Below are 22527 nucleotides of genomic sequence, written 5' to 3'. Positions count from 1 at the left end.
CTGAGCTCCTGTGTCTCCATAGGGAAACAGTGATGGTGACTAGCTCTTGGCCAACCTAGGCCTTACCTGAAAGCTCTGCTAAAGGCCCTGCAGCTTTCTTATGCAGCTGCTGCTTCCTGCACACCCCTCCCCTGTGCTGGCCCAGACACTTCTGCAACTCCAGTGACAAAACTGCTTGGGAGAGGCCAAGCTCAGCACGTCTTTGTCTGCTGCTGTGGGGCTGGGTTCCAGGCAGTGTTAGCTAAGGCTGTGCCATGCCCAGACCTCCACCCTGGCAGCCACAGCTGTCAGCAGCACCCCCGTGTCTGTGTCAGTCGCATCTGTGCCACCGTTGTCACTTACTCCAGATCAGGGTCACACAGGACTTGTGCTGGCATTTTAACACCTGTGTATAAGCTGACTGTAAAATTCACAGCCCTTGTTACAGCTTCATTAGGCCACATCACTTTTATTTTTACAGCAGGATGATTCACTGATAGCTGTAAAGCCGGGTGGAGATGAGCTGCAGATGGCTTTCACTTCAGGCTGGTTTTACAAGGTCATTCACAGCCGGGTGAGAGTGCAGGCGATGGCCAAACTGGCAGTGCAGGTGGTGATGCCAGTGACAGATCCTCTAGGCAGGAACACTTTCATTCTCCTTGGATTTTAATTTGCTCCTTAACACCTATGTTCACTGGTGTGCTAGGGTCACTTTGTGGTCCGGGTGTGCTTTTGAGCTGCAGGGGGCAGCGTGTGCAAGGCAAGCTCCGCTCCCTTGTTTACTGGTGGAAATTTGATCTGGGCAGGTGACGGCATCTGAGCCACAGCTTCTTCGCTCTGTGCTAATCGCTGTGAATGTCACAACACAGCCCGGTTTGCTGCTGGGGGCAGATTGGGTAGCAATGGAATAGTGTTGTACATCTCAGTTGTGGGATTCTCTTCCCTGGGGTTTGGAGGCCCTCTGGGCTGCCGCTCCCACTGGGATGCAGGTGCCCTGTCCTCATCAGGAGTTCTCAGCTTGACTGTACAAGCACTAAGAAGCAATGCAGCCCTATGGGTGTGGTATGGACTCAGCACTTGCCATATTTCCTTGCAGAACTTGGCAGGGTAGCAGCTCTCCTTGAGGATGTATACCTCCTATGGGATCCTGCATGGAATGTTCCATCTCCCACATCCTCTGGCTGAGATGCTGCTGACCTGGTATGTGCTGGAGACTGGAGCTGATTCATAGGTTGAGAAGGTCAGGCAGGTGTAGGTCTGTCTGACCCAGCTCTGTGGTGGTGCGAGCTGCTGTGATGGTGCTGCAGAGCAACCTCAGGGTCTCCAAGCTACACTTTAACTGCTGCAACTGAGGCTTGTCTTTCAGGTGAGAAAGGAGTGTGTATGTGTATGGCAAGAAAAGGAAGAGTGTGATGGCTGATGCACAGCTTATCCTTCTTTTTATACCTTTTTTTTTTTTTTTAACATGCAAGCGTGTGAGAGCTGGTGGAAGGTGGAAGAACCAGCCAGCCTGCTTGGAATACAAATTCCTATCGCAGCTGTATCCAGGGGCCCTCCAGGCATGTGTTAAAGCAATAACTGGCTAGTGGTTTGTTTTCTCTTTTCCCTTCTCCTCAGGCAAGAGGATGTTGCAGGTATGGTGCAATAGTTCATTCTAGGAAGATTCAGGGCACTTATATCTGCAACTCTGTGGTCTGCCAGTTTGGTCCTTGCAGGAGACTTTTCTGAAGGACTGCAGTGGGGAGAGATGTATGGGCACAGTACTGCCAGTCTCTGCTGGAAACAAGTGTTGATGTTAGAACAGCCCTGCATTTGGTTCTTGCTGCCTTCTCAGTCCTGAGCTCTATAGGAAGCCTTTAGCCCTAAGGAAAAGCACTAAGCTTTTCTACAAGAGTGAGAAACATGTTCCTTTTAAAAGCAAGGGCTGAGGTTCTCATCTAATTGTGTAATGTACTGAGCTGAAGCTTTAAGGAGCAGGGAGAGAAAATAAGCAGATGTTTTGGCGTTTGTGGCAGAGTCAAGAGGCTGATGTTGGAGACTCAGAGCTGTAGGAGTGGGCTCCAGCTGCCATGTGGGTCCCAGGCAGGCAGCCTCTTGTTGCAGACAGGGTGACTGCTGGAGCTGCTATCCCATGGCACTGGCTGGTAGTCAGGCACCCCTGTGTTTGCAGGGTGCAAGCTTTCCTGCAGATGGCTCTCTTTACATTGTTCTTTGCATCCTCTGGTTTCATGTGAGATGCCAGCCATTCTTTGACTTGGTCTCCAGAGACTCTTGGTGAGCTCAGTAAATGGGAGATGTGATTTTCACCCTGCAGGAAAAGCAGCTCACCCTGCTTTCCTCATGTGGCATTAGGCTGGGTGCTGTGCCCTGACAGGACAACAGTGTCTTTCATGCTATCCTTTTGTTTCAGGCCAGCAAAGATGCTGCTGTAGATGACTGACTGTGCCTCAAGTGCTATGGCTCTACATGGCGTCTGCAGGACCAGACCATGCTAATGGGGGCCCCAAACAGCAGAAGAGCATTGGGCTGGAGTCAGGCAGCCTCCCGGCAGAACGACCTCAGCCGTGCTGGCCCTGGCGCCTCGCTCAGCAGCAGGCCAAACCCGTCTGGAATTTAGAGAAGAGATATGCGAGTGCTTTCCAGGATCGCATCCTGCTGCCCTCAGGGATCCCTCTGCAGCAATCCTGCTTCTTGTGCTCACCATCACTATGCCATGCACAGCCCACTGAAGACAGCCTCCAAAGTCCTCGACATGCTGGCTCTGCCACAGGAAGGGTGATGTCTGCCACGGGAAGGGTGATGTCTTCCCTGCTGATGGAGCCCTGCCTGCTGGCAGAGGAGCGCTCTGGAGCTGGGGTCAAAGGCTCTGCCCTCAGCTCAGGTCAGCAGGCTGCCAGCTCCCATCGACCAGTGCTCAATAACGACTCCTTCCTACGGCCAAGCAGTGCTCAAGTGCCTTTTCTGCAGTCACTGAAGATGAAAAAGGTGGAAAACATCCGGAGTTTTCCTGCTACTTCATGGTCCCTCTCCGGGGACAGTAGAGACAGCTTCGGTAGCAGCCTGATTAACAGGGCAGTGACGAACAGCAACGTTGTGTCAGAGCAAAACAAAATCCCCTCCCATACCCCTGTGCCAAGCAGTGCAGTCCTCAGGAAGGATCAGTGCTCATTGGAGGATGCTAAGGGGAGACCTCACAGCTCAAAAGAGAAGGAACCGGAGAAGAGCCTCTTGAAGGCGGTGCAGCAGCTACCTAGTCAGGCTGCCACACACAGAGGCTTTGGGTCCCAAGTCGAAAGTTCTGGCCTTATGAGTGTGGGCAGCCTGTCCAACCAGAGCAGCAGGAGGAGGCAGCATGCTGGAGTGCAGATCACCCAGAAAGAACCTCCTGCTCCCCCGAACTCGGAGCTGGGGAGCCACTGCCTTAACAGTAACTCGAGCCTTAGGGGCACCTGCGATGCCATTGCCCGCAGTGAGCGGATCAGTGTCCGTCCCTTGGCCTCGTGTGCCAGCGCTCCTGTCTGCAGGACTGGCTGCCGTCCCATGGGTGTGCTCAGCCCTCTGTGTGCCGGAGACCACCTGGCAAGAGCAGAGCCTCTGCACTTTGCTGCTGTGTCTGAAGTGGCAGCACAGGTGTCCACCATCCAACTGGAGGAAGAAGAGAAACGGGCCCAGACTGTGGTCTCAGGAAAGCTTAAGTAAGTAAAGGCAGGAGGAGGAGGGAGGCTGCAGCAGGATGTGCCAGGCTGGCCGTTGTGTCTGTGTCTGTTGGGAGAGGATGCACTGTGGGCAGTACGACATGGCCATAAGGATAACCATGGGCTGTGTCCATGAGCAAAACCCAACTGCAGCCTCCTAGTGGGTGGGGCACATTCCTGCACCCCCCAGCTTGATGAAGGCACTCGGGATGGCTCCAAGATGTTCCATTTTCTCCTTCAACCACAGCATGGAATTACTGTGTGGCATTTGTAGTTTGTTCTACTCAGCGGGGGGGCCCTGCCTGCAGTGGAAAGCGCTGCACATATGGTGAATGAAGCCTGCTGTTGAACCAGGCCTTCCTAGTCAGAGACATGGGTTCATAAAAGAACACATAGCTAATACAGCATAGAGAGGGTGTGAGGACATGGATTCTTTCTCTCCTGCTGGGAGAGGGTGTCCTTTTTCCTCTTTTTTCTAGCTGCTCTGGAACATGTTCCTTCTCAGCATGGTCTGGGGCCTCTCCATCTTGCTAGCTTGGGATGCGTGCTTGTACATCAGCACTGGAAAGGGCAGTGCTCTCTTTCCTCTACCCACATTATCTCATGCTGCCTCATGGGTTTCTGGGTTTTTGGCCACAGAAAGCATGTGCCATTCCTTTTGATGTGATGTCCTTTGTCCCAGTGCTACTGCTGAGAGGTCACTGCTGCAGCCGAGCCATCCCCAGGACGAAGCAGAGGAAGAACTTCCTGATGGTCTGGACGAGAGCTACAGTCAAGAAGAGTATGAGGACAGTGAGTGCTGGTACCCCAGGGAGGGCTGTGCTCCACGCCTCAATGTGGGGAGTGCAAGAGCTGTCTGGGAGCTGGACTCAGCACAGCTGCCCTCCTGTCTTACATTCATGCTGTCATTTCAGAATGTATTGAACCCAAAAGTGATGTAAGAGCAAGGAGGAACTGCATGGGTTCCTTCTGGGAGCAAGCTAGGGCTCACCAGCTGTCCTTCTCCAGAACTTACCCATCTTCTCTCTGTGCAGGGCTGTCAGCTCTGTTCCCTTCCCTGTTTTTACAACCCCAATTGGTGGGCAAAAGCCAGGATCTAAGGATTTGGGGTAGCTGGAAGGTTCTGTCCCCTGCAGCATTTGTTTCCTCTCTTCCCTCCCTAACTCTGTGTGCATTCACTCCTCATGGAGACAAAACCTGAGTTTGTTTCCTCCTGCAGGTGACTCAGATACCTCCTCTGATGCTGATGTGTTGTCCAGCAGCTCTGCCGCTCCTGCATCCAGGTTAGTAGCTGTAAACAGTGCACTGAACTTGGTGTATTTTTCCCAGACTTGTCCCAGGACCTGAGGGAATGGCCTGAAGTTGCATCAGGGGAGGTTTAGGTTGAATATTAGAAAATGGTTCTTCACCCAGAGTGTGGCTGGGCACTGGAACAGGCTCCCTAGGAAGAGGCCACAGCACCAAGCCTGACAGAGTTCAGGAAGCATTTGGACAATGCTCTTGGGCACGTGGTGTGACTCTTGGGAATGGTGCTGGGCAGGGTGGGGAGTTGGACTCAATGATCCATGTGAGTCCCTTCAAAATCAGCATATTCAGTGATTCTGTCATCTTTACCCTCCATGGGGACAGAGGAGGTGGTAGCATGTGGGGTAAAGGAGTGAAGGTAGGAACAGATGTCCCAGCCAAAAGAGGTTTCCTTGCTACCCTGCAGACTAGAACTACCTCTCTTGCTACCAGTAGCAGCCTGTAAAGTGCTAAGGGTGCATCCACTGCAGCAAAACAGGGGTCTTAATTTCACTGGCACTGACAGTTGCTGAGTTAGGTTTACTGGATTAAATTGTGCTCTTGCAGTATCATTGCCCGGTAGATGAAGCAGAGTGGAGGTGTCCTGGGCCAGGGACTGCAAAAGTGCCTTGGAGTTTTGTGTCTCAGCACAGCATCCTAGAAACAAGTCCTGGAGCCTGGGTTTTCTTTAACTTTTGGGAGAATCTTTGTCTGGGGAGCACTGGTCAGCCTGTGGTCATCTGAGCCCTGCCTTCATGACTCCTGGCTGACCTTTGTTGGACCTGTTTTTGCCCATCCAACAGTGGGAGCTCGTCTTGCACCAGGGCTGCCTCAGGCTTTGCTGTCTGCCTGACAGCTTGCTGCTTCCCATCATGCCATCACTAATCTGGGAGACAAGCAAGCCTTTCTGTGAGCAAGTGTTGAGCCTTAGGGTGCTGCAGGGCTCTGGGTGTGCACATGTGTTTGTGAAAGTCCTGCAGAGGTGATGTAAACTGGCCCAGCAGCTGTTTGTGGCAGGATGTGTCTGGTTGGCCTCTGGGGCAGGTGGGGAGAAGCAGTGCTTGGGCTAAATGCCTCTTACAGCAAGGAGGGAGAGGTGTTGGCCACTTCTTTGTGCAGGCTGTGTGCCAGCCTGGCCTTGAAACCTTTGCAGCTGTCACCTGCCTTCACTCTGTGTGGGCAAAACCAGTTTTGTGCCAGAGAATATTAACCAATATAATCCTTTGCCAATTAATAAACTTTTAATTATTGATTTCAGTACTGAAAAGAAAAAAAAAAAAAAACAACAAACCAAGGACTTCAATAAAACACCTCTTCTTCCCTCAGCCTGGTCTCCAATTCTTTGTGACAAGCTACACTCAGTCCCTTCAGTGAGGCAAGGGGTGGCCTGAGAGATTTGTGGTAGTGTGTTGTAGTTCCTTTTCTTTTGCTGCTCTTTGTTCTCTATTGGATTGCTCTGGTGTGGCTTCTTCCACTGGCTGCAGTGGCATATATTTGAATATACGTTCATTGCAAACCTTACTTTTCACTTCATCACAATCTTAATAGAAACATTACAAATTCTATCCCTCCTTCCAGGTATTGGGGCTTGCTGTGGTAAGGTGTACATATAGTGGGTTAAACTCCATCCCTCTTCCGTGCAACACAGCAGAACCATGAGGGTTGCAACAGTTAAATAATACGTATTACAATCTCCACCCCTTGTTCCCTTGGACTAGGTTATAGGGTTTGTCATGTAAAAGACTCCACTCCTTGCCCCAGAAAATCAAAAACCCCACAGTGGGTACTTGGCATGTGCATTCATTGCAGACTCATCCCCTCATTGCTGCAGACTGAGTTACTGACCTTAGTGCCTGCTGCTTGCACCACATTGCAATGATGGTGCAAATTCCTGATACCCAGATTAAGGCTTCTTCCGGCTTCCCTCTTCCTTTGTTACTTTTCACTTTTAGCCAGCTGACCACTGCTTCATCTTTCTTAGGAAACGCATTGAGTGCCTGTCCCAGCCTTCTGAGGCTCAAGACAAAGTGCTCAAACCAGCTCTTGTCTGCAGTTTATTCCCTAATGTGCCTCCAACTATCTACTTCAGTACTCGGGATGAGGCAGGTGAGCCAGAGTCTGTTGTTGCACAAGGTGAGAGTGGCCAGCCCATTATTAGGGAGCAAGTGGTGCCAGCACACAGCCTGGAGCTAGCTGGCAGTGGCTGCCCTTAACCCTTCCCATGATGATACCCAACACTGCTGTGAGATCCAAATGACTGCAGTAAACTGTTATTTCCAATGTCTGGAGCATGACTCAGGCTGCCACTAAATGTTCCAGTGTCTTGGATCTCCCCCAGCTGTGGAGTCTTCTGCTCCATGACAGTTCTGCAAAGAGGGCTATGCACCCTCATCTACAGGCCTGGTGCCTGTGCAGCAAACCATAAGAATTTTGCAGCTGTAGTAAATCCAAGTATTGTGTTTGTTTTCCTTCAGTGTCTAACTTTTTGCTTTCCTAGTGGAAAAGCTGCCTTGGGAGCAGAGGAAGCTGCTGCGATGGAAAATGTGCAGTGTCACGCCTAACATAGTGAAGCAAACCATTGGCAGGTCCCACTTCCGAGTTAGCAAAAGTAAGTTGGGAGGCAGCATTGTGTCCTTCCTTGCCTCCAGTGCTGGACACTAGAAGGCAGAATGGCTGCAAAGAACAGAGCAGAAGCAATACAGGCTTGGCACTGCAGGACGCTGGGTTCATGTTTTTGCCTGTGTGACCTGCAGTATCCAACATCTGTGGGTCCCAGCAGGGCCTGATCTGCCTCTTGGCTTGTTCCTGGCATAGTCCACAAGGGCTTGCTCCTGGGCTGTCAAGAACTGAGGCAAATGTGAGGCAGGTTTGCTCTGGCTTGCCACTCTGAGTAGGCTGGCCCTCATGTAGTGCCAGGCCCAGCACTGCTGCTCCTTGTCCCCATGTACTGAAGAGGAAAACATCTTCTCTGACCATAGCCAGAGTTCTCAGGGTTGGCAATCTTGTCACTGAAGAGATGTGTAGGAGAAGCACTGAGCATCTGCAGCTATGATCCATACTCTGGAATGCAATCTCCTGGAAGTATTTATTGGACTCCTGCATGTATCAGGAGACCTCTGCACAGATGATTTTGGGGCTATAATGAAACATGGAGGGCAGAGGAAGTCCTAAGAAGTTATGGCACACCTACCTGTCCCTCAGCAGCACAGCAGTCATTAGCCAACTGCTTCATTTGCCAGCTGTAATGCAGAGAAGTCAGGATGCTGGAGAATTAAAGGCATTCCTTTGACCCTGTACCTCTTCAGGTCCTTGCAACCAGTCATATTTGCAACGATATGACCCACTTGGTTAACTGGATGCCACTCAGCCCTTGCTTTGGCAGCTTTGCAGTAGCAAGTGTGAGTGCTTTGTGCTATAGCTGTACAACATCCCTGGCACACTTCTGCTAGCCTAAGGAGATGGGGTGCTGTGGGTTGAGCAGGTGTTATGGGTGGCAGGGTGCTCAGTCATGGACTTTTCTGTTTTTCCTGCAGCAAGCAGCGACTGGCTGGGTTGCTGGGGCCACCACATGAAATCCCCTGGCTTCAAAGCCATCAGGGAGCACCAAAAGGTAGGGGCTGTTTTTTGCTAACCTCTTTCATGTGCATGGAGAGTGTGTTGCAAGCAATTTGGGTGCCCCTCTGCTCAGGGCCAAGTGTTTGCTGTGCCAACTGTCCCTGCAGTGTCCCTTCCAGAACTGGGAGAGGAGTCCAAGAGACAGGCATAGCTGGATAGGCATCTCTGCTGTGAGGGTGGTTGTTGTATGGACTGAGGCTGTAGTCAAATTGTGTTTATTTGTGAGCTTCTCTAAATTCAGTCATTGCTGCTTAAAGCAATGCAGTCCTCCTTCTAGCAGAACTGAGGGCTAGGGATGCCCTCACTGCCAGTGCAGCAAAGGGCATGTACCTTACTCTGATCACAGAACAGTCAGGTGTAGCTCATGGCATGAGAACCTGCAAGGGACCAAAGGTTTGGTATCTGTCACAAGTACATGCCTGTTCTGAAGAGCTGTGATGCTCTAAACGAGGCGGTTTGTCCCTGCAAAGCTTCAGGAATAGGTGGAATCAGTTTGGCTGCAATCTTGGGAGGGGAGCAAAGACTGTTACCCCGCACTGTATTCAGATAGGATGTATCCTCTGCCAAGGGAGCAGAACAGGGTGGGCAAGGAGTAGGGGAAGCAGAGAGATCTCATAGCATCTGTGTTCCTTTCCAGCTAAACCACTTCCCCGGTTCATTTCAAATTGGAAGGAAGGACCGTCTGTGGCGCAACCTGTTAAAGATGCAGGCTCGCTGTGGGAAAAAGGAGTTTAATTTCTTCCCTCAATCCTTCATCCTGCCCCAGGACATCAAATTACTCAGGAAAGCATGGGAGGAAGGAGGTAGCCGACAAAAATGGATTGTGAAACCAGTAGGTGTAAAGCAGAACTCAATCCTCTGTCTTTTTGTAGGTGCAGGGAGAAGATCTGATCCTTTCTTGTTTGTGTTTTGCAGCCAGCATCAGCAAGAGGCGTTGGTATCCAGGTCATCCACAAATGGAGCCAGCTCCCCAAAAGGAGACCACTGCTAGTACAGAGGTGAGTGAACATAAAACCAAGGTTGACACACAGCCTGGGACCTCTTAATGTCTTGTATCTCTGGCCGAATCTGGGCCCCTACCAGTATGTGACAAAGCAGAAGTACCTGATTTGCATCTGGAGGTTTCTCTGGAGACTGCCTGGTTGTCTTGCTGCTGGAAGTTTGGCTCTGTCAGCGGCAACTGGGCTTACTGCAGTGCTGTTGTCTCTGTGTAGATATTTGAGGTCTCAGACACAACTTGGTTTCATGAGCTTTCTGGAGCTTCTGTCTGGCAGGTGGACAGCTTCAGCTCTGCTGTGATCCGGCTCTCACTGCTCTGTACTCTGGGGTTTGGCATGTTTGGAGACAAACAAACCTTATCCAGTTCACACAAGTACAGTGGGAAGAGAAGTCCCAGGGAAGAGGTGGCAGTTGTCAAAGATTTGTTCTTATCCAAGTTAGAATGGTTTAGTAAGAGCCTCAGTGCTTGTAGATGCAAATGATTTTCTTGAAATAACAGTGTTCTCAATCTCCTTCCCCTTCTGCAGAAAAGTGGAATAGTTCATCTTGATTTGAATCTGGGAAGATTCTTGTGAGAGCAGGAAAACTGCAGTGTTTGGCAGACAGGGAACTGTTGTGTTTGCTTGTTAGTTCTCCCTGTCCACTTTCCATGCAGAGAGATAAACTTTCCAATGGAAAATCATGAACCTCTGGGATGAATAATCAAATGAGTTGGATTAAAATACCCAACTGTTTCTGCTTACTGTACAAAACCATCTGTGGTGCACTGCATGTCTTAAATGTTCCTGAAAATTGTGATCAGCGTTGTGGGTGTGGAAAAGCTACTGTGCCTTAAAACTGAGGAAAATCTCTTCAAAATGGAAGTGAGCAGAAGGAAACAGTTCTTATGTGCTGCAGGAGCACCTTGTGAATGGAAGAGCTGCTCTTTCTCTCATTTTGTCTGTGATGTGATTAACTTGAAAATGCTGTGCAAAAAGGTTTCTGCATTGATCCCTTGTTTTGCCAGGGCTTCTGATTTGGGGGTTAGAGATGTTCCTGCATATGAAAATCCTAACCCTTATGTGCTTCCTTCCCTCTGCAGATACCTGCACAAGCCCTACCTCATTGGCGGGAAGAAGTTTGACCTGAGGCTCTATGTTTACGTCACTTGCTATGATCCCCTCAGAGTCTACCTGTTCAAGGATGGATTGGTTCGCTTTGCCAGCTGCAGGTAGGTTGTGCAGGAGAGCAGTGCTGGGGGCTGCCTTGGTGCCCAGGCACCTGTGGCTGTGGTGCCTGCCTTGGCTGGGGCAGGAGGGAGTCAAGCCCTATAAGGGTGATGCTTAAAGCTGTATCTTGCTTGCTTAAGAGGCAGTGTGGAAACACATGAGGTCGCTGCAGGTGACTGTTGAAAGGGAATGTGACAGGATGCTGCCTACATCCAAACTTCCCAATGAAAGATCAGCTCAGTGTAAAGCAGTTCTTGAAATACATCATCTGTGCTTCATTCTGCATAAGAGCTGGCACACCAGAAACTGAGACGTTTCTTCCAGTTTTCATTGTATTGCCTCAGGCTGTTGGAGTTCCATCAGTGCTTCTGCTCACTGATACTCTGGATTTTTTTCTTGAGGGTATGCTGCACGGGTGGAATTGCATGCCACTGTCCCAAGGCAGCCTGTTCTGTCTCATGTTTTGTTCCATTAGCTCTGGGCCTGTGAGGACAGAGAGCTGCAGGCAGCAGGGCTGGTGGATGGCTGAGAGTGGTCTGAGATGAGAACAAAGTCTGTGCCTGCCTCATGGACCTGGGGACAGCCACTTCAGTCTTGTACAGCTTGTGTTCCTCTTGCCTTCTCCAGGTACTCCTCCTCAGTGGAGAGCCTCAGCAACAAGTTCATGCACTTGACAAACTACAGTGTGAACAAGAAGAATGCAGCGTACAAACCCAACTTGGATGAGACTGCTTGTCAGGGACACAAATGGTAGGTGTTGCTTTTAGGGTACAATGCAGCTCTTTCTATTTCCCATTAAGTCAGACTTTTTTCAGTATTCTTACCCAAAACTTGAACTTGCTTTCTGTATCATGTGCTCCCACTTGGGAAAGTGGAAGAACAGAATGATTTTAGCATGAGTTAGTGTCAATGGAATCTGGATGGTCTCCCTGGCTTGTGACTCATCCTGTCCACTACTGCTTGAGCTGTAAGTGCTGTTCATCCTGCCTGTGTTTGTGCCATTCCCTGCTTCCAACACTGCACTCATCTCTGCTCATTCATCCCCTTCCCCTATTGTGGGGGTGATGGGATGTGGTTAAAGCAGAATCTGATTGGGTTTTGTTAGATATTGAATAGGTGATTCTTAAACTGTCTTGATGGGAGCTTCTGCCCATCTCATTCTTGACTTTGCTGTGGAGGCAGAGAAGGGGACAGCTCTGGTTCAGAACTGTTAATTTAGTGCTACTCAGTGGGAATAGGAGCAGTGGTGCTGTTTCTAGGCCTTTGGGAGGAGGGCTGCAATTTTGCAGGGGTTCCCATTCCTTGCTTTCTCATGGGTGAATGGATACAAGCCCCGGGAACTTGTCTCTGATTCCACGATGGTGTTTGAACCCTTTTAAAAATAGTGCAGGATTGAGTTCTCAATTCTCAGCCTGGGCAGGGCTACTGCACTCAAAGGGAGTTGCAGAAGATGTTTGGCTGTGGCCAGATCACTTAGACCCGGACCTATTTCACAGTGGTCTCTTCCTCCACTGGGACTTTTAGCAGGGTCTGCTGCCCCTCAGCAGTTGCAATTGTGTGGAGGTGGGATTGTGTGGGTTTCCCATACTTGCATGCAAGTCAATGCTGGCTGCTCCTGTGTTAAAGATAAGTGTGGCTGTAATCCACTCCATCTTGTATGCAGGAAGCGTGACCTTTGGATTCCTGGCCATTAGCCACATGGTCTCACTTGAGAAATATCTCAGCATCCTTGGCTCAGTGTCAGAGTAGCTTGCAGCACTCAATGTGGTATGGGAAACTCCTGTAAAAGCATAGATGCTCCCCCATACCATCTTGTTACCACATTTTTTAGAAATTCTTTTCATCCCTGAAGCCTCAGTGAAGTGGCTTTAGCTAAAACATTTTTGGGGTCTTGTTGGATTCCCGCTGAGCTGCTTTGCAGTGCTGCGGGGGAAGGCCTGCAGGAAGGGGAGGTTTGCTGAGGACATGGAGGGGGAGGGAAGAGAAGATCTGGGCCTGACTTACCTTGCTCATGTGCTAATTTGGGACTATGCTGAGAGAAGTCTATGACAGATTCATGTTCCTAGTAGCTTGGGACTTCAAAACCAGGGGCCAGGCTGGGGAGAGCAGTAACTAGGAACTGAGAGGTTTGAGGATGTCAGGAGGATTGCCATGCCAGGGAAGAGCACTGTCAGGGTTCCCCTCTGTTGCTTTCACCACCAGCAGCAAGGGATTACATGTTGGAATCCAAAATGCAAGGAATTCTGAGAACTTTGGGCCTGTAAGCCAAAGCTTAAAATTAAACACAGGATTTGATCTAAGACCTTGGGAAAAGCTTCCAAACTTAGGTGCTAGACGCGAGAATATAGATTTATAATTTGAAACAGAGACATGTTAAACTAAGTGGAAGAAAATTTAGAGTTTTAGAGTTTAGTGTAAGTTTGTGTGTCATAACATTATTGATATGTTATGACACACAAACTTACATAACAGAAAGCTTTCACTGTAACATGAGTCCATAAGATGAAATATTTAAAAATCAGGTCAAAAACATAAATGTCCTTGTTAGCAGTGTTTTATTAGTCAATAAATCCTTAAAAGGTCTTGTAACTAGCCATCTTGTGACCTTCTGAACCATGCAGTAAAGATATGAACCAAACTCACCTTTCCTACCTATGTAGAAGATAAAAAAAATAAACCACATCATCTAAAACAACTGGAAAACCCCATCTGTAACTCATTCAAAATTCCTTCAAAAATCCCCATCCTTTGCTTTCTCTCTCACAGGGCGCTCAAAGCTCTCTGGGGTTACCTGACCCAGAAAGGAGTTAATAGTGAGGCCATCTGGGAGAAGATTAAGGACATCGTTATCAAAACCATCATTGCGTGAGTCTTGGCACCCCTTGCTCTGTGTGTCTGTGAGGTGCACCTTGGCCCTTTTGACTGTCCAGTCCCTTCTCAGCCAGGTCCTTTTGTTCTTAACTGAAATAGTATCACTGCTGTTGGCTTCAGTATTTCTCTGCAGATCCCTCCTTTCACCCTGTTACTTATGCTCCTGCTACAGTAGCTGCAGTGGGTAGATAGATCTTACATTTCCCTGACCTGCCTGAAGGCCAGGAAGGTGCAGTGTACCCAAAATTGCCCAGCTTGCCACCCGCTCCCCTGCTTTGCCTGGGAGCCTGAGAGAATGGTCCCTAATGCAGGATAAATCTTGTATTCAGAGGTGGATGCTGCCTGATAGAGCAGGGATGCCCAAGATGCAGTGCTGGATCCATATGTGGTGAGGCAGCAGCAACACACAGGCCTGTGTTGGTCCCTCAGCCCACCTGCTCCCGCAGCACGTGGCTGCATTACACTTCCAGAACTGTCAACACGTGCTGTGAACAGCCAGAGCTCTGCTGTCTGTGTGACTGTTGGAAACAAGCATTTTTTTCTTGGCTTGCAGTTCTGAGCCCTACGTGAACAGCCTGGTGAAGATGTACGTGCGCCGGCCGTATTGTTGCCATGAGCTGTTTGGGTTTGATATCATGCTGGATGAAAATCTCAAGCCCTGGATCTTAGAAGTCAACATTTCCCCAAGGTAAAGCATATTCTGAGCCACAGCAGAGTGGATAATGGCCTTTCTTTTACTACAAAGTGAGTTTGGATTGCAATGTCCCCTGTAGCCGGTGCTGAAAGATCATGGGCTTTGAAGCCTCCCTCTCCAGATTGCAGGAATCAAAGCCTTCCCTGTCTGTGAAAGCAACATTCCTCTGCAGTTCAGAAAGCTTTTCTGGGCATGCTCCAGCTAGAGCCAGGGAAGAGTATGTTAAAAAAGGAAGGCAAGGAGGGATGTGTCTTGTACAGAACGGGTGATGGCAGAGATTTCTCTGCGTGGGCAGAAGCAGTCAGCAGTTCCACTGCCTCGTGCACTGTTCTTTACTTCCTGACCGCATCCGGCCTTGTGGTGTCGGCTGTGCAGGCAGGGCCGGGAGCTGCAGTGTAACCAGCATGGCCCCTCCTGTCTGTGAGAGTGGGTGGGCATGAGCTGTACACAGAGCCATGCACACGGCTCTGGGGATGGATTTGCCTATTTCTAGCAAAATTGGGAAGAGATGGAAAAAATAACTATTTCTGATAGGAACCCCCCCCTTCAAAGCTCGATTGTCAGGATTTTTCTCTCAGTGTCTTGCGGCTGATTTCACAAGGCAAGGGACAGGCTGGTGTTTGTGTCCCAGTCAGTGATAACCCAGGGATTGATCCTGGGGCCATGGGGCTCAACACCTCCATTCTAGCACTCAGGCTGCTGTGATGCTTCCTCTCTGCAGCCTCCACTCCAACTCCCCACTGGATGTGAGCATCAAGGGCCAGATGATTCGAGACCTCCTCAACCTCGCTGGTTTTGTTCTGCCCAGCATGGACAGTGTGGCTTCAGGGACACAGACAAGAAGTGGCTCTACCTACAGGTTATCCCCCTTCTCTGTTAGAGAAGCAGGCTTTTTTCTTGAGGGATTTCATCTTGGGGGGCTGCTTGGAGCCAAGCAAATACTGGCTTCTAGCTGTTGAGAGCCTGTGCTTGCTGGTGTTTCAGCTATGGGTCCAAAGAACTTGTCTCCTTGCCTGAGTATCTGGTTCCTGTGGTCTCTTCAATGCAGAAGGATTTATGGCCTCTCTGCAGGTCCATAGTTGGAAGTGAGGCCAATATAATTTGTGCTTGCTCTGCAGTTTGTCAAGTCGTGCTCTCTTGTCCTTCCCCCTGCCAGAACTAATATGATGCTAAGTTTCACTGCCTCTCTGTTTGCTTGGAGGACTGGCTGGCTCTGTTGAGGCTAGATCCACTTACCCTCTGACTTACCAGAACTGACATGCTGCTGCCTGGAGCAAGAGGAGCACCTGTTATTTTGCAAATGCTGGAGTGATCAGTTCTTTAGGCAGGACTGCAGGTGTCACATGCTGCCAGCCTATGGGTGGAAGTGTGCACAGTCTTACTTCACAGCCAACATGGCTGTTTTTACAGAATGCTAGTTCCTGGGTGTGTGTCCAGCCAGACCCCTAATACCTCTGTGTTTCACCACAGCTAGGGCTTATCCTGGTTTCAGACCTGATGGCTGGAAGGAAACCAGTCTGTTCCCTGCAGCAGAATGGCTGCTGGCCATATGTCACTGAAGGATCAGCTTGCTTGGTTAAGCACCAGCATGCAGTGATGTGTGGGCATGCCAAAAGATGGGACTCTTGCCCTGAGTGCCCTGTGCCTTCAGTGGAGAAGCTGGGAACATGGGTCTGTTCCAGATGAGGAGCTCTCACCAGCTCGTCTGCGGTGCTTTGATCACATGCTGGTTTGCCACTTCCAGTGGAAGTGCTGAAGGGCAGGTGTCCTCAGAAAGACCTGCAGGGGATTAAGTGGATCCTTAACATGGTTCAGATGATGCATTACCAGATTTCTTGCATCCAGAGGCAAGCTTGTTTAACTGTATTTCCTGCCCTGGGAAGCATATGAAGGGATTTTTTAGCATATGGGCAGAATTCCAGTAGATCTGCATGTTCCCCAAGCACCATGTGGCACAGACTCAAGGTTCTGCTCTCCCTGTTTGGAGATACACACAACTAATAAGCTTTGCAGCAGCAGGAAAAAAAAAAAAGCTATGTTGATAGATGGGTTAAAAGGTTTTCAAGAAGTATCTCCCAGATTCTGGCATCCCCAAATGGTTAAATTGGTGCTTAGAATAGATGGTTGCTGGTCAGATAGTAGAAAAGGCCAGGACTTCCCATGGCATGTGACTGAATTCGAGTCCTGAGAGTACTTCAGTATTGCCAGAGGTAGTTTTTGATCTAAGAATTCTCTTCTTCCTTGTATGGTACCAGTACTGGGTACTTGCACCCCCATCCCTGTGCTTGCAGTTAGGAAGCTGTGTTCCAAGTGGGATGTAAACACGAGATCCCACCAGGCTTCATGTGCTGTGAATCACATCATGGTGTGTCTTTGACCCTCTTGCATCCTATGTGAGTGTGAGGTGATGGCTCACCTTTTGGGTGAAGGATCACTGAAATGCCTTAGTGAGGGTCTGGCAGAGTCCTCCCAGTTTCCCTGCCCACATCCTTCCCATGTTCTGTGCTGGTGCACAAGGCCGTGGATCCATCACTGATCTCGGAACTAGTGAAATCCTTGGAGAAAGTGTTCTCTCCTCCATGTCACTTTCATGAGGGTGTCATTACTCTCTCAGAAGTTGCTGGGAGCAGCTCTGCCATGACAGGACTTTGTCTTCTCTACTTAAATGCTCTATTGTCTCTCTTGTGTCCTCAGTCTGGGCAGTGCTTTGAAGAAGTCCAAGCCAATATCTGAGCATTTGAGAGCAGAGAAGATGAAGAAGGTCTATTACTTGATGCAGAAGATACCTGATCAGGTACAAAACAACCTCCTCTGTTACTTGCCAAGCCCATGTCCCAGCCAGTCCCACATGTCTGTCCCTCTTCAGGTTGTGCTCCTCTCTGGAGTCAACCAGATGATGGGGTGCACCTGGGCTCCAGTGGGTTACAAGACAGCTGGTCAGAAATAAACTGGGTTTGCTTAAGCCACAGTCTCACTGACTAATCTGTACATTAAAATAGATGTGTCCTGAGGGGCACATTACCCATCAGTCCCCAAACAGAATCTGAGCACTGCCTGCTCCCCCTTATGTGTCTTATGCAGCTCTTACAGCCTTTGCCAGCTGACCCCTGTGCTGGGTTAGTAGGTCACTGGCCTTGTGTGCCTTCTGCCTGTGTGTTTAAGAGAGGCTGGGCTGCAGAACTGGTGTTCTCTTCAGTTCTGTGCAGTGTTGGTGTCACCATTGAGCCTAGATTCCTTCCACAGTTTCCCAAAGATCTCAGACACATGGAGACCTCTGCTTGAGAGATGTTTCTCCCTGACCTTGGGTTGCTCTTGTCTGCAGGATTTTTATTCTTCTGTCTTGGATATCCTGACTCCAGATGATGTTCGGGTCCTGGTGGAGACAGAGGATGAGTACTCCCGGCGCGGGCAGTTCGAGCGGGTGTTCCCCAGCCACATCTCCATGCGGTACCTGCGCTTCTTCGAGCAGCCTCGTTACTTTAACATCCTGGTGACCCAGTGGGAGCTCAAATACTACTTGAATAGACACAAAGGTAACTGCCCTCCAAAGCATGGCACAGCCACCTGACTCAGGCAGGCTGCCTGCCAGCAGTCGTGGGAGATTTCTGAGCTATGCATGTTGAGGGGGAGCTGCCTGCCTGCATACTAACCCCCAGGAAATGTGTTACCTTCCCATACTGCTTCAAATGTCACAAAAAGCTTATTCTGACTCGATGAGAGGTGATGATTGTTCTGGTACGCACAGCACCAGCACTTCTAGGTGCCCTGGGCATGAAGCAGACTGGGATTTTTGCCTTCAACCTGTAGCTTTGGCCTCTTACTGTGTTTCTCTCCTCTCTTTTGATGGAGAAACAGCTGGATTTGCTGGGCTTTGCTCCTGACAAGTGATCTGTGAAGGAAAAATTTGGCCTACTCCCTGGTCTCCTGCAGCTTTCTAATTGATGAAAAACAGTCAGCATACAAATGGAAATTTTTCCTAAACACTAGAAATCTAGCTAACATTTCCATCCTTTCAGGACACAATTCTGTATTTTAATAAAAACATTATACTTTAATGAGGCATAGCTGGGCTGGACCAATTCCTTCTCACCCAGGGTCGCCTCTATCAGGGCAGCAGTATAAACTGTTTCGAGGAGAAAGTCAGTGAAGTCTAGCATGAAGGGTTAGAGAAAATAAAAAGAGACTGTGGCTGAGGGCTTTCCATCCAATAGCTGATCTAGATGGAGAAGCTTCTGGAGGAGCTAGCCCTCCACTGCAGTGACTGTATGTGTGCTCCTCACCTGGCTGTCAAGGAGAGAAAGAAGAAAAATGCCTTTGTCACTTTTCACTGGTGTTAAAGCAAGTATCAAAGGGGTCAGTAACAGTCTTTCACAGAGAGATGGTAACATCATAGCCTTCTCTGGCTGTGTTGTCAGCATGTGTCATCCTTTGCCTTGCTAATATCTTTGCTGGATGATCTTCCATCAACTGGAAAAAAGATTCTGTCATTGTCCTCTCTGAAGTGCTGCCCTGAACTTTGCCGCTCAGGCAAGGGTCCTGCTTCAGTGCTCCAGCTTCCCCAAAGAAGCCAGGCGAGCAAATTTCCTTTATCCCATCACTGCTCTTTACCTCTGAGCAGAGCTCACTCTCCCCCTATCCCCTTCCTGTTCCCCTGTGTTCCATGCAGCACTCCTCTTTTCCTAGCCAGCATGATGCAAAGCCCAGGCTGGTGCTCAGACCCAGCACAAGGCATCTGAGCCGCCCTGCTCCCCTTGGCCCCCAACAAGTGGTGTTTTTTTTACAAGGTTCTGGAGCTTGCTGAAAGGTCACCAAGGAACAGGCTTTGGACAGCAAGGATTTCTCCTGGTATCTTATAGAAAACCACAGTAATGCCAGCTGGACAGCATCAATGGACTAGCCATTGCTCTGCTGGTTCTTAATTCTCAAGTCACTCTAGCCTTCTGCTATGACCCTAAGGCTCTTAAATAAGAAAACAGGATGGGATTTCTCAATATTTTTGGGTTAGCCAAAGAGCAGGGTGCTTGGCTGTAGCGGGGACAGCTTGCAGGAAGCCCTGGAGGAAGTGGAGCTTGTTCAGTGCAGTTGAACACATGGCTCTTCTTCAAAATGACCTTGTTGTGCTCTGGAGCACCATGTCTTGTGTGTGGTGAGAGGATTGGTCCCTTCCATTCATACCAGCTATGATCTTGGCTTGTGCCAGTCTTACCCTCTGTCAGGGAGAAGTCTCAGCCCATCTTGAGCTCTGGATGGATCCCTGTAGGGTGGAGATGATGCACTGGGATGCTGCAGCTGATCTGTGCTGTGCAAGGAGGTTGCCTGAGCTGTCCTCCTCTGGGAAAGGGGTCGATGACAGCAAAGCTGCTCTACATTTGCACGGTGAGAACTTTCACCGGTGCAGCCCAAATCAGGTACTGCTGTTGGCAGGCACTGGGCTCAGGGGGACAGCCAATCTGGTCTAATTCGGCAAATCCTGTGTTGCCCCAGTTTTCCTGTTTCGCTGAGCCTGCTGCAAGGAATGTCTTGGCTCCCTGGGAGGAAGGCAAGCACTGCAGCAGCCCACGCACTGATGTTTGCTCATACAAAGGGTGAACGCCCTGGATTTACCCCGTGTTTACTGGCACTCAGGCACGTGTTCAAGTAGTTATTGCATAGCATGCTCTATGTGGTCAGTGCAGCATATTTGCATGCCCTGAGCTGGGAAGGCTTAACTCTTTGTAAACCTGGCTGTTTGTTCTCACTGTCTTCTGTCACTTCCCAGGTCTGGAGCTACTGAAGAACTGGTGTGTCAAAGGGTACCACACTGGGGCAAGGACGGATTTGGCCCAAATGGTGCGTATAAGTGGGGGTAAGGTAGGCAGAGAATGGTTGTTTACTTGCACAGAGTTGGGTAGAGGTGCTGCTTGTTCTGCTTCCTCTGGCTCCTGTCTTACCTGTTTGCCTTCTTCCCTATTTGCCAAGGCCTCCAGGAGTCTGGAAAAACCCATGCTGCCCTATTTCCCACAAACATGAAGTCATGAACAGTATATTAGATCTGCAAGTATTTTGCATCTGAATATCCTTGGGTGCACTGGGCACAGCCCTACATATTTGGCACCTGTCCTGACCACTGTTCTTCTCTGTAAGGGAGTCGTCTCTGTCTGTCACTCCTGTGCCTTACAGCAGAATGCTGCTCTGAAAGAAACCCACTCTTGACCTCGAGATGCTCTACTCCCACTTTCAGCAGAGGGATTCATTAGGCAGAGAGCAAAGATTGCTCTGTTTGCTATTCTGGGAACAGTCTGGTGGCAGTGACAATGCGCAGCAGTGAGGCAGCTCTAGCTCAAGCTCTCTAGGGCAGCCTATGGCAAAGCACAGCAGGCTTGAGGGATTTTTGCCACGACTTAAATAGCTATTCTGTTGTCTTCCTCTCCTTCCACAGTGGTCATTGCCAAAGTCGTTGTTCCTCCAGAAGAGTGGCATTCAATCAAATGGCTTCAGCAAACTGGAACTGGGCAGACTGGGGTGAGTTTGCACTGGCCGTGATGTTCATGGTGTTCATAGTGTGGCTTTTGGACTGGTGTCCTGGTAGAAAACTGGCAGCCCAAAAGGCAGCTTTATTAAGGGGAGAGGAGCAGATTGGTTTGCAGGCTCTGAAGCCTCTGCTCTCTGAGGAGCCAACAGATGGAGCTGGCATGATGTCTGTGCAACTGGCCATGTCTCTTGGCACTGTACACCCAGCTTAGATGGGAGTGAAGCTCAGAACAGCCAGATTAGGTGATGCTTGGAGCTGTCATGATCAGAACACGCTGACAAGATATTCCCTGCGCTGGAACTTGTATCACTTCTGTGGACACTGATGTGGTTAACAGTGAGTAGAGGCTCTCAGCTGCAGCACTGGCTGGGGGAACAGTGAGGTCTCCAGGTCTGTTGCACTCTCTCAGCTTCCCCAAGCAAAGCTGAGCTGCTGACAGCTTCCTGCAGAGGTGGAGGACTCGAATTTGTCTGGGTGAAACAAAGCAAAGGGGAGGCGCACCCCAGTCTCTGGTTCTAAGAGAAAGGTCATAACTGTTCCTGTGCTAAGGCCAAGGTGGAGTTGGGTTTACACACAGACAGGAAGACTAAGCTGTGACCCGGCAGTCCCACTCATATTGGGATACATGTTGGGGTCAGTGGCACTGCCTGGAATGGGAGATGGAGTAGATAAGCCTGGCAGCACTATCTCTGAGTCCATGTGTCGTGATACAGCAGATGATTATTGCACCATGGTCCTTTTGGTTCTTTCTCACTGTCCCTAAGAAGCTCAGGGTCTCCTTTTCATTGCAGTGCATGCCTCCCTTCAGCTGGTGAGGATCTCACAAGATGCCTGGAGCCCAGCCCTGCTCAGAACTTACCTCTCAACAAGTGCACTGATGGAGCCAACCAGAGACCTGCTGGCTGCCTCAATGACACTGCCCTGGTGATGTGACCAAGCAGCCACCGTCCCTCCCTGGGGACACATCAACCTACCTCAAAGGAAGAGACAGGAGCTGGCTCTGTAGAGCAAGGACTGTGGGAGCCCTTTGCACTGCACACTTGTTTTGGGGCTGGTTGTAGAGAGAGATATTTTCCTAGGCAAAGAGGAGACCTGTGTGACTTCATTTTCTAAAGCAAGTGGCAAAGCTTGAGGAAGTGGGGGTTATCTGGCCTTTGTCCTAGGCTGTTCTAAAAGCCTGACATTGTGGTTTCTTTGCTGTGTGAGAGCTGGCTGAGCCTGCCCTTCTAGTCCCCAGTCAGCACAGGCTGAGCCCTCGCTCGCTTGTGTCTGTGTCCTGAGTTGCTGGCAGCTGAGCCTGCTCTTGCCCTACTGCAGCCTGGCCCCTGGAGATAAGTCCCCAGTCCTCATGTCTGGGAGAGTGTAAAACTGCCCAGTTTTATCCTTTCTGAATGTCTGTGCCAAGATCCTGCCCTCCCCAAGCAACAGGCCCCATGGGAGACCTCAGGCTTGCACATTGCAGCTCCAGAGAGACCATGGGTACCGGTGTGGCTCCAGTTGGTTGTGGAGGCAGTGGGGCTGCTGGGGAGGGAGCATCCTTCTCAAGGCCATTGGCTCTCTGGTGTGCCCTGCAGCATGTGTGCATGGACTGCAGGCTAGTGCTCTTCTCTTGGGTCTGCTCTCTATTTTCCCTTTGTTTCTCAAGGATTTCTATTAAATTTTAACACTCAA

The 22527-nt window shown here is 49.8% G+C and overlaps 1 protein-coding gene across 3 annotated transcripts in view; it reads left to right on the top strand.

The window, feature by feature from the left end:
• The window catches only part of TTLL4 (tubulin tyrosine ligase like 4), a 27217-nt gene extending 4690 nt beyond the window's left edge, over positions 1 to 22527 (top strand). Inside the window, exons 2-19 of one of the 3 annotated variants that reach the window (XM_071435149.1) lie at positions 2390 to 3674; positions 4357 to 4466; positions 4894 to 4957; positions 6940 to 7064; positions 7456 to 7566; positions 8492 to 8568; positions 9211 to 9405; positions 9489 to 9571; positions 10654 to 10782; positions 11408 to 11530; positions 13547 to 13645; positions 14205 to 14339; positions 15067 to 15204; positions 17040 to 17139; positions 17668 to 17878; positions 20104 to 20174; positions 20764 to 20846; positions 21648 to 22527. In XM_071435149.1, coding sequence (XP_071291250.1) covers positions 2446 to 3674; positions 4357 to 4466; positions 4894 to 4957; positions 6940 to 7064; positions 7456 to 7566; positions 8492 to 8568; positions 9211 to 9405; positions 9489 to 9571; positions 10654 to 10782; positions 11408 to 11530; positions 13547 to 13645; positions 14205 to 14339; positions 15067 to 15204; positions 17040 to 17139; positions 17668 to 17878; positions 20104 to 20174; positions 20764 to 20846; positions 21648 to 21789 — 3225 coding nt within the window. In that variant the 5' untranslated portion in view covers positions 2390 to 2445 and the 3' untranslated portion in view covers positions 21790 to 22527. Of the gene's footprint in view, positions 1 to 2389; positions 3675 to 4356; positions 4467 to 4893; positions 4958 to 6939; positions 7065 to 7455; positions 7567 to 8491; positions 8569 to 9210; positions 9406 to 9488; positions 9572 to 10653; positions 10783 to 11407; positions 11531 to 13546; positions 13646 to 14204; positions 14340 to 15066; positions 15205 to 17039; positions 17140 to 17667; positions 17879 to 20103; positions 20175 to 20763; positions 20847 to 21647 lie in introns of those variants that run through there. The other 2 variants (XR_011680399.1, XM_071435150.1) reach the window with 2 other exon arrangements.

This window comes from Agelaius tricolor, unplaced genomic scaffold (genome assembly GCF_023055355.1).
Source record: "Agelaius tricolor isolate 1412-34295 unplaced genomic scaffold, bAgeTri1.0.p SCAF_10, whole genome shotgun sequence".
Lineage (NCBI taxonomy): Eukaryota > Metazoa > Chordata > Aves > Passeriformes > Icteridae > Agelaius > Agelaius tricolor.
The sequence above is the reverse complement of the archived record's forward strand: the minus strand, read 5'-3'. Positions and strand labels throughout refer to the sequence as shown.